Raw genomic sequence first — 14229 nt, 5'->3', positions numbered from 1 at the left:
ACATGTAATAATAGAAATATATTTTTGTAGAATAAAGAATAGTACAGACGTATATATCTGGCACATTAATTTAAACAAAACATCGCAAATGATGTATTTCATATATTTGTGTAAACAAACAGGCTTTTACAAGAAAAAATAGTTTTATAGTATTAAAGATGTTGGGATAAAACTAATGAAGCAAAAATAAACAATATATGCAAAAGCAAATATGGAAATACTTTATACAAGTGGGGGCGGGAATTACATAAATGTCCGCCGATTTAATCTTCTTGGGGCGAGCCTATACCAATAAAAGTTGTCCGGGGAGAGGGGGGTATCGGGGGAGGGGGGAGGGGGGGGGGGGGGTCGTTGGTCGCTGTGTGGTGGTGGGTGTTATTTTGCGACACTGGGATAAAAATTGCTAATGTGTCGTTTCTGAACACCAGCTGCGGTTCCACTTATGGCTTGAGTATTCTAAATTTAGATGTGACATACTGTTTCCGGTTCCAAATTCATTACAGGGATAAATAACACAGCTCTACCCTGTAAACACGGTATGTGTATACTGATATTAAATTCTGTTCAAAATGCAAGGTATCTTTAAACGTACCTGCATCAGCACCTGTTGTTGATTGATCAGAAGTGAAACGGTAGCCTCCACTAACAATGTCGTCGGAAAACCCATATACAGCGAATCTGCTGGCAGAGCGGACGATGTATCTGGCGTATGAATTCGAACATTGTGTTCCCGCTTTGTAATCACTGCCGGGGATGTCCACCCAGTCAAATGTAAGAGGGGCTATATCATCAGACAATACTTCAATATCCGTTACATGTTGTTTAGTCAGTATGTTTATACAGGCTGTATAAGGAATCAATGCACTGTTCACGAAATACGTAACTGGAACTACAACAACAAACCCATGTGAATATACATCTGTGCTGTTTCTACACAGGGTGGCCATGACAGGCCTTGTGGCAGTAAGATATAGACTTTCATTACAAGCGAGGTATTGGCGATATACACGGTTGTCACCAAGAGAGAATGTAGATCCATTTTTCAACATAATTGCAGTGTTGCTCTTGTCACTAATAACTTGTAGCTGGTATGTTGCGTTCCCATAACTGACGTAGTCCCCTATATACATAACATACTCCGTCCCATAATGTCGTACAGGTAATAGTTGCGTCACGGCCCTGCGGTAATCGCCTTGCATTGCCCCACTGAACACAGCTACAGTGTTTGTTGTGTTGATTACAGTTCCAGTCAGGTCGTAGTCACTCTTCATCGTGAAGGTCTGATACTCATCTAGAGTCACATGAATCGTGTCTCCGTCATTGTAGGTGATGTTGTCATAGGTGACGTTCCCCTCCAGCATCAGCGTGATGTCCACGTCTGTCTTGTGGTTGTGGCTAGCTATCACTAACATCACGTGGTCCATGTCTCCCAGACAGGTGGATACTACATACCTTGACCCTAGGGCAGAGATCGGGAGGGGAGAAAAGACGTCATTTCCAATTTCTATGTGAACGCCCATGTTCTTACCAAAGACATGAGTTACGTAAGCCTTGTTTTCCACACCCACCGTTACCCGCAATGACGAATCTATGTAAGCATAAGTGTACCCGTATGGCGTTACAGTCCTTGTGTCGTTATATCCCAGCTGTGGATAATCAACCAGAAAGGATCCCCCTGTTTCCCCAGCTGCCACTGCAACTGCATCACTATACGGCTGAAAAGATGCCAGTAGGTAGCTCACACCTAGAAGAAGCATACACAGTTTGTTAGTAGGGTTTTAGATGGATAACAACTGTACACCCTAGCTTCTGATATCAATCACATAGTTTTGTTCAACACTTCCTCAGTAAGTCACACTGACGGTGTAACTGTAGGACATTCTCAACATTCCCACGCTGAATGTCGTTGTCACTCGTTTGGATTGACTATGTGTTTTACCGCGATACAGTTGGTCGTTACATGCCTGTCAGCATAAATATGTGGCCACATCTACCAAATGGAAGTATGTGAAATAGTTAATATGAAAACATAAGTATGTGCATGTGTGCTGCTGTGGATATGAATACGTCCCACTGTTATTATCGTAGTTAGCGAATCAGAGAGTCGCCATACATTTGGAAAGAAAAGTTGAGCACTACCCTTCTTTATGTTCCTTTACCCCGTCCTGTCATGCTTCTCTGTACATATGACGTTGATGTCTGATATATGTATAAAATACCACCGATGTCTGTTGAAAATGTAGCTTCAGAATATTGAGTGTTTCTTAAGATCGTCACGAGTTCTGAGTCCTATGGTAAGAAGCAAAGCTTTAGAAGGATGTTCAAAAATCATTAGCTAGTCAGTTAAAGCACATCACTTTAGATACTCGATTCCGGTATAGTATTTGAAAACGAGCATGTCATAATGCAACAAAAACAAACGTGCCAAGTGATTTTAATATATTTTTATTTTATATGGAATGTACTGCCTCCGAAGCGACCATTCTTTGTTTTATCCCCATAATGCCGACATTTTACCAAAACTCAAATAATAGATCTATTCAGATATTATTAACCATTTTATATGTCATAAGACTTATAATATATTCATCAATAAAAGTTCCTGTGACACCAATACCAAAGTTTGTTTTTCAATATTGTAGTACTTGTATTGAATCAACTCACAAAAACGCAACTGCTACAGAAAAGCATGCATTTCATGCAAAAGTTGACTTTTATGCAAGCCCCATGCATATTACTAGCCAAGAATGGGTATAAACACATGCACGTTAACGGGATTCCATATGTATTGTTTAGCTGCGTACTGACAACAACCACTCAGAAAAAATACAACATTAGGCAATGTATTCAACTTTACGAAATGCCACGCCTGTCCGAAAATGAGCGTCTGCGAGCCATTGGTATGCTTGAGTTAGGATCGAGTCAACGTGATGTTGCAAGACAACTTAACGTCCACAGAAACACCATTTGGTGTTTATGGCAACGTTGGCAACAGATGAATGCAGTCAGAGACCATCCTCGGAATGGCTGACCACGCGTAACCAATAATCAACAAGACAACTGGTTTCGAACAACACACGTACGAAATCGATTCCAGTCAGCAACAGTGACTGTAAGAAGAATCCCTGGCCTTCGACGAATATCTTCACTAACCGTATGTCGTCGCCTCAGATGTGCAGGGATTGTCGCCAGAAGACCCGCCAGACGCGGGACGGCCATGCAGTGGGGAGAAGTTCTATTCACTGACGAGTCTCGTTTTCACCCCAGCCACAGCGATGGACGGATTCGAGAGAACCGACGTCGAGGTGAGTCATTGTGTCATGGAAGAAGATCGGTTCGGGGGGCGGCAGCGTTATGGTATGGGGTGGGATTACAGCAAGACAGAGGACCCGTTTCATCGTGGTAGAGGGAAATCTCAATGGACAGCGCTACCGCGTCCATCGGCCCTGTTGTTCTACCGTTTTTGCGTCGTCATGGCCTGGGCATTACCTTTCAACATGACAACGCCCGGCCTCATATTGCTTGACGTGAATGTCATCCCCTGGCCGGCTCGCTCCCCTGATCGCTCACCAATCGAGCACATGTGCAGTGGGATGAGATGGATCGGCGCCATCGACTTCAACCACGTGTTCCACAGACACTCCAGGAACTTCGAAACATGCTCCAGCAGATGTGGACAGGTATTCCACAGGACTTTGTGCGACGCCTGGTCCATTCCATGAGACGAACATGTGTTGCTTGGATCGCAACCAGAGGTGGACACACACGCTTTTGATTTGTAAATTGACATTTTGGCATGTCCATGTTTTTTTTATGAAATCACGCATTTTCTCAGTCAGTATGGAAAATTAATCCATTTGAACACTTACAGGAGTCTTTTATCCGTTGCAAACCGAAATTGTTTAGGGATTTGGTATAAAACATAACTTTGCATTAAATCTTATTCGATGTCACAGGAACTTTTGTTGTTAAGTATAATATATTTTAGTATTACAACTTTGAAATGCATGTTTGTTATTCCTTATATTGTGTATACTTGCATCACATTGGGCTTTCCTCCCACATCAAGCTGACATGCCATGATATAACTGAAATACTGCTCAAAGCGGCTTTAAACAAATCTCGCATACTCAAAGAGGCTATGTCTATACTTATACCCTCAGCGTATTCTTGTCCGCCAGTCTGGGTGTTGTTAGATACAGGTGTGGGTAGTGTCGTTGTACCTGCGGCAGTTGAGGCCGGGGTTTGTGTCGTCGGAGTTGCTGAACCTAAACAGAAACAAGATCTTAGATACTCTTTTAAGAGTTGCTAGTCCGAAGTTTCAAATGACATACAAATCTTCTTAACATGAAAACAGCTGATATTAATGTCGCAGATTCGCGTATTAACTTCTCTACATTCGATAGCTTGCGAACTTTCGGAAAAGTTATGTCATGTCTAATTCACGCATGTGGAATATACATAATCCCTAAAATTACATGCTTATTATGTATATATACATATGACCTTTTTGGTACTATTCTTTTGGTATCAAGACTCGTTTGTGCATTCCAGCTCTTGTACAGATTCTATTTGAAATGCTCCAATTTGGAATGCCCCATGTAGTTGCACCTGGCAAAACTACCTGGGACTCACATAGTGGTAGGGGTGTGTAATAAGGTTTCCTTCTCTGCAGTCATACAGAATATAGAATGACAGACACGACGTGACTAGGCCCTGGGGTTACTTTGACACAGGGGAACTCAGGCGTACAGTAGAGGACATAACAACATGTGCAGACAAATATTCCCTTTGTCCTCTCCATGCCCTGCGTATTAACCTTGAAGTTCAAAACTACCTGGGGGAGGAGTTGATCAATCAACTACTTAGAATAACAGATGTGCTTGAAAGGAATTTGATAGTGGAGGCATGCCTCATGAGTAGATGTCTAGTTGAAAAGAAAGAGAAGGTAAGAAATGTTGACGAGATAATTCACTGTTATCGGGTCCTGTGGCGTTTCATTTTCTGTTTGGGAAAAGAGATAGAGCAAAAAAATAAATTGGACTCTCGGTACAGGAAAAGAAATAAGCTTTTGAATGATCTACCTCCAAAGCTTTGATTCTAATTAAAGCCTGACACCGAGAGCCGGCGTCCCTGGTTTTGTTGCTCGCAATGGCTCTGTTCGTGATTCAATTGTCAGGCCCTTGAAAAAATTAATGATGAAATAAATAAGATACACCAACCAAAAGCAAATGTCCGGAAACGAATGGAGAACCACAGCGATCTTAATTGAGAAAAGAGCCAAATCACCAAAAGGAAGGTTGTGTATTGGCAAGAAACGATGAATGAAGTGAGTCAGGCTAAAAGGTCAAACAAAACCAAAGAAATTACATCTTAACCATTCCGAGATGTCAGTTTGAGTGAACTGTCAGTCCCGGAGCTCCGTGACTTCTTACAAACTCATAATGTGACAACAAAGTCCACTTCAAGGCCCAAACGTCTGGAGATGACAAGCAAACATAAGTGATATTTGTGCGTCTGTTTATGTGTTTAGGACATGTGATATCCGTGTGTTTAAGTTTAGCATAATGCAATATATTATTAATTTCTTCATGAAAATACATATCTTACATCGGTGCAACATTTTGTTTATGTGGTGTGTTAGCTGATATTTCGACTTTTAAGGTGCTTGTATAATTGTACATCAATATATGATGAAAATATTAAAGTATTACGTACCAAATTATACATTCATATGCATTCACACAATACAAAACAATGTTGTTTTAGTTATCCACACAAACGGCAATGTATGACATCTACACAGAATTTATCTATACGTGGGCTCGAACGTACAATGTACAGCACTGGGGTCGTGCTATAATTGAAAACACTAATTAACTCTTGCTAATTAACCTCAAATACTACTGCAGGAGTAATCGCTGATGACTGCAAGATAATATTATCAACACATTATTTGGTCTTTATCGTTGTGCATGAGTAAGGTTCCATGTATCCTTTGCCGTTACACTGATCACAAGCATGTGTTATTGCAAACAACTGTTTTAAACGTGTCCTGAACAAACTCAAATTATGATGATGATAAAACGTTAACGTCAGAGAATAGTCTCTCTTGTTTACCCCCCGAATCAGATTCAACTGGGCGAAAAAGGTAAAATAGTCGAACAATTATGTGAATGTATCACAGAAAATCAGGGATGACACCAGGTGTTAGCAAACAAGGTTCAGCATGTCCTGCTCTACTGGCCACGCCTATCCAGTCTTTGTTAAACAGTGTTTGATTACAATGATAACTAATTGTTATATCAAGTGGGCATCAACCACAAACATGTGTTGTTATACCTAATTCTTTCTTCATAAGAAACCCAGTTAACGTAAAAGATTAGTTGACACCATGGAAACAATGTATGTGTGGATAGGTATTCAAGGAATGTGTATAAAACAGGGTTGTTAAATCAGGGAATATGTATACTCACTGAAACGTTTAGGGAATATTCCCTGGGTGAATCAGACATTACATATTTAATGTAGCATATACACTACATTCCACCATCAGTGAATCCATTGGAAATATTCCGTGCAGTCGTTGTTTTCAACCAACAAATCAAGCGACGGCTAGAGGGCAACAACGAGTACTCAGACCAACAAGCACTCAGAATACGTCACATAATAGGAAATATTTCCCTCTTGACACAATGTGCAACGTAGGCCATAGTCTTCTCTTTAAATTGCTTCAATGTCAGACAACAGTAGGGTTTGCGCAAAGTTTACAGTGTAGGGCTCATTTGACTTTAAACAACCTCATTTAATTTAAACTGACTAAACAAATAGACACACGCAACTACTACACCGCATACGGGTGCAGCGTATACACAGCATATTATCGGCTCATCTTACAATAAGATACTAGCTTCTGATTAGTTAAGGAGCAGGGCATTATTGTCCATGTAGCCTACTCATGTAACCCGCTCATATACCCCGCTGAGAAATCAATCGTTACTTACCTTAGGTAACTTCCTTATCTCACATCAGTATCATTGAGCTAAAATGATCCGATGTTTATCTGAAGGCATTGGGTAAATGGTTGTAAGGGTTTTACTGAGTGAAACTTTGGACATGTATTCGTGGTCTGTATGAACGAATGTCGGTTAGATAAAATCGTTGTCAACCGATCCCTTTGGGCATGTGGTGTAATGTACCCTGTGTGAGAGCATATGTACCTGAGGACTGGGTACACAGTCTCATACACAGGGTACATCATACCTGACGGCTCGGGGTACATATGCTCTCACACAGTGTACATCACACCTGACGGCTCGGGGTACATATGCTCTCACACAGTGTACATCACACTTGGCGGCTCGGAGTGCATTGGCTCACACACCGGGTACATCACACCTGACGGCTCGGGGTACATTGGCTCACACACAGGGTACATCACACCTGACGGCTAGGGGTGCATTGGCTCACACACCGGGGAAATCACACCTAACCGCTCGGGGTACATAGGTTCTCACACAGGGTACATCACTCCATGGCATATGCCCTCCAAGATCGGTTGACAACTTATAGAGTAGGTATTCAAAGCAATAGTGTTCGAGGGGAAAACCAATAGGGGAATCAAACATGCCTGAAGTGTGGACAGACAACGATATAACCACAAGGCTACCTAACCACTCTTTTGACATAATAAAACCTACATGTATGGGAAAACATGTACCAGCAGCTCACAGTAACTTCTATACAAAATCAGATATTTTGCACACGTCGGTGCGAAGTTCAGTGAGGATACGACCACAGATACGATAAACTCTTTCCAGGGGACTGTTGGTAAAGTAATGCTTAAGCCAACCAGAATGTTCTTATTACAACAAAAGATAACGTACCGTCAACGATTCCAAGGTATACCAGAAGTAGTGCCACCTCTATGAAACGCTCCATTGTTACAGACCTTCGCCTGTACGGTATAGAGCTGTGACTACGCTATGTTTGGCAGGGTGGTTTCAGGTAACCTATAATGTTTGGGGGTCACCTCACTGTGCCCTCATCTATTGTATACTGCTTGTGTTCATGGCCTTGCTGTATGATACTGGTGACACTGCTTGTGTTGATAGCCTGGCGAAAAGATACCAATGACATTGCTTGTGTTCATGGCCAGGCTGATGATACTGATGGTGTTACTTGTGCTCATGACCTAGCTGTATGATACTGATGATATTGTTTGTGTTGATGACCAGGCTGTATAATATTGATGATATCGTCACGTTTACATCTGAGATAACAGCCGTCTTTCCTGCCAATTTCTATGTATTTGTATCTGAAGTCCAAGAGCATGTTCACCAGCTGCTGGAGAAGTCTGCAGTGAAGGGAGAGACTCTGATTGCCATAGCTGAGAAGTACCCTCACCTCACCAAGTCACACAAGGCAAAGGTCGGTTTGGTAGTGAAGTCAAAGCAGTAACGGAAACGATGCAATAAGATTATACCTTTTTTTCTAATTTGGCATATGAGTTCTATCAATATTTTAAATAAATGAATAACAATGCTATTGAGGGCTACAAATATTCCACAGAAACCTATTGTTTGAATGTCAGAAAATGAGTAAGTGCCAAATGTTATCAAATTATTTCCATATCTTTGGTTTCATGGCTTAATTTTGTGCAAACTGTGGAATGTCATCATTTTTTAAGATATAAGCACACTTAGTCATGTCAGCTGTTTCATCACACAAAACAAGTCATCAAATTCTGCACATTTTATTGCAGAAAATAAATATTCTTTGAACAAAATATCTTCAAATGGCATTTTAGAAGTTGTGGTATCAAAGACGACACAGTTGACTGGTGGATTTGAACTGTTATGTTTGTCGTATTACCATCATGAAGTCTTTGGTCAGCTTCATTCTTCCCTGACAGATTGATGGACTCATTATGGAATTTCCTGGCATTCTTATCTCCCAGATGAGTTGATGTTGCTGAATAACATCATATCATTTTGTTCAAATTGGGATTTGGGAATTGGGATTTATATGTTTATACGTTCGGAGGTATTTTGACTTTGTATTTTAACATTTAACATTTTGGCGTTCAAAGCAATAACGTAAAACTGAGCATTAAATCCGTTTGTTCCATATTGGTTCTGCTATCTGTGAAATACAAGTCACCTCCACAAAGCCATAACATTAGCCATCAAATCTCTTAACATTTTCTCGGGGCGGTCGGGTAGCCTCGTGGTTAAAGCGTTCGCTCGTCACGCCGAAGCCCCGGGTTCGATTCCCGACATGGGTACAATGTGTGAAGCCTATTTCTGGTGTCCCCCGCCGTGATATTGCTGGAATATTGCTAAAAGCGGCGTAAAACCATACTCACTTAACATTTTCTCAAGTGCAGATTTGGAATTAACTGAAAGTGACGTCATCCATTGTTCCCGATGTCGCAAGAAAGTTTATGTGAGAAGTTTTTTGTAAGGAGGTTTCTGATTGTAAAAGAAACATATTTTCATTGACACTTCTGACTGTTCCAGGCAAACAAAAGAACACACTGCCCATCTACAAGGCCCTGATGAGGGGGTCGGACGCAGATAAGACATTTGCCTCCAACCTCTACGAGGAAACCAAAGATCAGCTACATGTGCAAATCTCCAACTACGTGGCTAAAGAAATAGGGCTGACGAAATAACGTCACACCTGCTGCTGGTGTCACACAGAGACGGGAGGAAGCAGGACACAGTCAACTTTCTTAAGTCTTCCAATGAGATTGTTTTCAGAGATAGTAGAGATAGTAGTACTATATGTACCGAAATAAAGAATGAAAGATTGAAGAAGTTGAAATTGATAAGACAACTCTGTGTTCCTGGATACTACAGCTTCTGAATGTCCGTGAAGCTATTGATTGTAGGAGGAGGAGAATGATGAACTATCAGCGAGACTGGTTGATCCTCTAATGTCATGGGGGGGGGGAGACGGTTGTGATAGTGTACTTATTCAGATGTCGGATTTATACTTTTATACACATTCAATCTTGTAATATGACTTGTCTTTATTTATCTCTCGGAATATGTGATGGTACGTGAGTGAGCAGTACGTTGCTCAGTGCATTCTATCGATCACACCTGCTAACATTACCAGTTACCGCTGGTGGTCAGTTCAATCCATGTTTGTGATATACGACACCTGACATGCTGTGATATGACAGACAAACAAAGCTGTGTTAATAAGGCACTTGTGAAGTACACGATGCAACTGAAGATGAAACACTGTAAAGATACAATCAGTCGCTATAAATATCTACATACGTTATGTAGTGATAGATTTACATCCACAGAGAAACTTTGTCAATTCCTGCATTTACAAGTCCTGGATATAGATTTATGGCCCTAGGTATGTAGCGATAGATTCATATGTACAGAGAAACATTGTCCCATTTGTAGAAATGTCATTACTCCAGACTCTTGTTGTTCCTACTCTATATGCCATTTAACATATTCTCCTTTTCCAAGACAAGTTGATGTTATTTTGATACGTGTACGACATGCTCAGGGTTGAACACAATGCATAGTCCAGTTGTTGCCTTGAATAGATTCAAGTTTTGTTACTTGTATATTTCTGTGCCTTTGATAATACAGTAAAGATATACAAATAAATAATTGTATTGAGATCAAATTTTCGCTCAAGGTATCAAAAAACAATTTTGTTATGAATGTATTTTCAAAGCTCTGCATCACTTCAAATGTGATAAGCAGTAGAGAGAATTGAAATGTATGTTTCTGAGACTAGGATTTTTCAACAAGCTCAACATATCAGGTAAGCAAACCTCATGTCACTTTAGAAAGAGTTGGCACTGAGAATAACTTTGAAGTAGTCTAATCAATTGTAATATGTGTATAACATTGTTGTCACTCATTATTAAAATTCACTGCAACTCTCATGCTTTGGAATTATCTTTTTTTATGAAATGTTGTCCTACATTGGTCAGATGTCTTTGTCATAGAACTGAGGCCAGGTTGTAGGCGCCTTGCATTAGACATATGGTTACTGCTCAACTTGAAATTAAGAAACTGAATTAAATCAGCGTGGCTCCAGGTTAAGAAAATGGGTCCCAGGCAAGAGAGGCGACGAAGGGGATCGGGCGGTCAGCCTCGCTTTCTTGATTGATGCATGTCATCGTATTCCAGTTGCATGGATCGGTGCTCGTGATGTCAATCAATGTCTGGTCCTAAGTCGATTATTTACAGACTGATGTTATATGGATGTACTATTTGGAGTGTGGTCTTAAACTACAAATAAACAAACACTCTGAGCCTTCTCCCACATTAACTTGAAACATGATCAATGCGGTGATAAACACAACTCACTCACTGTGGAGAGTTTAGTGAGCCTTCACCTGGAAATTTCTTTCTGGACGGGGTCAAGTGAGTGAATTGTGTTTTCCACGAAGTGTTTTTCAATTAAACAACAGTGTGTGCGTTATTATGGGAGAAAAGTCCAACGTGATGCAGGTCTTAAGAGGTTTGACCACCATTGTGAAAACTAGGAGCATGAGTGCAATGGGGACGACCTAAAACCATAATCGGGGACATCTGGGATTCGAACCCACAATCACACGATCCTGGCACACATAAGAGTTGCAAACACTCTGCACAGCAAAATCAAACACTTCCTTGCTCTGAGGGAGACCCTATAGAGGTGTCATGTCTCATGGGAGAAGCAACTTTGCAGTGTAAGCGCACAATGTATGAGCGCACTTTTTTGTCTAGGGTATCCATGTTTCACTGCGGCATGGTATATACCTCTCTAACCCCATTTCACTACACCTCCCATTGTCTGGTCACGTCTTCTGACTGTAGATTGGTGCTCTCAGTACCCCGTTGAGGTGTATAGTTGCTCATATTTTCAGTCACTAGTTTGCTTAATTTAGACTTAGACGCCATGACGAAAAGCACGGGTTTGGAGCTGACGAACAATCATGACAAATCGGGATTTGAACCCACGTTTCTGGCACACGCAGAGCGAATTCCAGCGCCGGGATGACCAAAGTTCTTCAGCAACCCATGATTGCCATAAATGGCCCCTATGCATGTCATCATAACCCAATTGCTTGGATCGATGCTCATGATGTCAATCACTGGATTTTCTGGTCCAGACTCAATTATTTACAGACCGCCGTCATATAGTTGGAATATTGCTGAGTGTGGCGTTAAACAACAAACAAAGAAACTATAACCGAAGTTGATTTATCCCATTTCACGACAGCAACTAATACATTTGTAGCCTCTGAAAAACATACATACTCCCGTGAAGATCATGGTTAGAATGGGTCTGCAGAAACCCGTGTTTGTCATAAGGGGCGACTCGCGGGATCGGTTTGTCAGTCTTGCTGACTTGGTTGATGCATGTCAACGTAACAAATTGCGTAGATCCATGTTCATGTTGTCAATCACTGGATTGTCTGATCCACACTCCAATGCGGAATTCAAAAACAAACAAACAGAAGCAGACATACACATAGACATGCTTCATTGTTATACACTTCGAGTGAAACAATAAACAATCAACATGAATGAGGAGACATTCCGCGTCAAGTCAATAGCAAGTGTCAGTGTCCAGAGGTGTAGGCCATTTCACAACTTTCGATCTTCAACCTCGTGTGTCTTGGAGACTCTAAAATGTAAACCAAATGTCAAACATGCAGTATTTATTACTTCTAGAAAAGGGATATTGATCAACAGATAACTGAATGTATAAACTCAAATTTAAAATCCACACGCGAATTTGGCCATCAGCACGGGTTTGGTACTGACAAACATAGCAACATAATCAGAGCGAACGGGGACTCGAACTCATGGTTATAGGCTTCTGGCACACAGTGGGACACATCCTCACAGCGAATTCCATCGGCTTAGACTTGGCCACCCGTGTCCCGCTTACCCGATTATATATATCAGTTCACTTAGTTATAACCGTAGTTAATTCATTCCATTTGACGACAGCAGTTAATACATCTGTAGACTCAGGAAACAACATACCCCAAGTGTAGATACGGGTTAGAATGGATCTTCAGCAGACCATGCTTGTCGGGGGCGACTAACGGGATCGGGTGGTCAAGATCGCCATGGCAAGAGTCATTTTACTACCCGTTCACTCTTCTGTTTCTGTGAACCATACAATACGATACAACCATCTTGCAGTAATCTTGTGAAGCATGCATTGTCCTTGTTCAACCCACAAGCAGGTATCCGCATCAAAATGAGATCAATGTCACCTGTAGATATATTCTAAACATGACGAACTATTAAACTGAATAAATGTGACGTTTAACTTTTCCCAAGGTGTATAATAGTAGATGTCACGAGCTAAATCCAAGCAGTCCACTATTCATTTCAAACTAGTTGTTTGTATAACATCACCAGTCCTTACAATCAATCACGCAGACAAGTGGCCGAGACTAGTGATAACTACGTAACTCCCAACCAATGATTCGTTGACATGAATATTTCATCGCCTGGTAAATAAAGGGTTCAACTGTACCATACTGTTTAAGTGTATACTTTATATGTAACTGTTATGATATCTGATTGCTGACACAGTATTGGATATATGAGTCAGATTATTATAATAATGTAAACGGTCGGAATGAGATCTACAAATTATGCTTATAAAAGGTGTACTATAAGTGTAATAAATAATATTACCTTTGCAGCAACACCTGTACATTCTAAAGGACAAGATGGTTGTGGAGAGAAGAAAACAAAGTTGAATAGTATTAATGTTCAAAGTCAATATTATCAATTTGAGTGATTATTGGAAACAGTTCAACAACAAAAGTCTTTTACTTAATTAATCTATTCACATGCTAATAATATATATAGGAAGATACAACATGGTTTTGTACGGTAAACGTGATATATCATTTAAAAATATCTTAAATGTGCATAGTCAACATTTATGAATGATAAGAAAAGTGAGAGTACAAATAATAAATAAAGCAGAGCAATTAAGGGCGACAAACGTTGGAGTTAGTGTATACAACAAACGGAAGTTGACAATTGATTATTGAACGCACACATTCTCTTTCATCACTTCACACACATTCAGTCATGATGCCCTCCCAACGTTATTGACATGTGATCATTCAAAATGAGATGAAGACATTCTGTGTCAAGTACACTCACAATGACTGCAGTCTGGTGGTGTAGTAATTGTACATGAATTTTCTTACCTACACCTAAGTTA

At 40.6% G+C, this 14229-nt stretch overlaps 1 protein-coding gene and 1 pseudogene across 1 annotated transcript; both read right to left on the bottom strand.

The window, feature by feature from the left end:
• Window positions 1-430: 430 nt before the first annotated feature.
• LOC139459792 (uncharacterized) lies at window positions 431-7956 on the bottom strand. Its single transcript, XM_071241465.1, has 3 exons — window positions 7887-7956; window positions 4158-4268; window positions 431-1744 (listed from the first exon to the last, which is right to left on the bottom strand). Exons 1-3 carry the CDS (start codon window positions 7939-7941, stop codon window positions 498-500), a joined length of 1413 nt encoding a protein of 470 aa, XP_071097566.1. The 5' UTR covers window positions 7942-7956; the 3' UTR covers window positions 431-497.
• A 5162-nt stretch (window positions 7957-13118) lies between these two features.
• The window catches only part of LOC139458542 (uncharacterized), a 29459-nt pseudogene continuing 28348 nt past the window's right edge, over window positions 13119-14229 (bottom strand).

This window comes from Haliotis cracherodii, unplaced genomic scaffold (genome assembly GCF_022045235.1).
Source record: "Haliotis cracherodii isolate W230 unplaced genomic scaffold, xgHalCrac1.p SCAF_13, whole genome shotgun sequence".
NCBI classification, from domain to species: domain Eukaryota; kingdom Metazoa; phylum Mollusca; class Gastropoda; order Lepetellida; family Haliotidae; genus Haliotis; species Haliotis cracherodii.
The sequence above is the reverse complement of the archived record's forward strand: the minus strand, read 5'-3'. Positions and strand labels throughout refer to the sequence as shown.

Excerpts from the sequence above, each read along its gene's own strand:
- LOC139459792 (XM_071241465.1), bottom strand. The coding sequence starts at position 7,941 with ATGGAGCGTTTCATAGAGGTGGCACTACTTCTGGTATACCTTGGAATC. Across the intron at positions 4,269-7,886 it reads ATACCTTGGAATCGTTGACG|GTTCAGCAACTCCGACGACA; the intron begins GTACGTTATCTT and ends GTTTCTGTTTAG. Across the intron at positions 1,745-4,157 it reads CGGACAAGAATACGCTGAGG|GTGTGAGCTACCTACTGGCA; the intron begins GTATAAGTATAG and ends TGCTTCTTCTAG.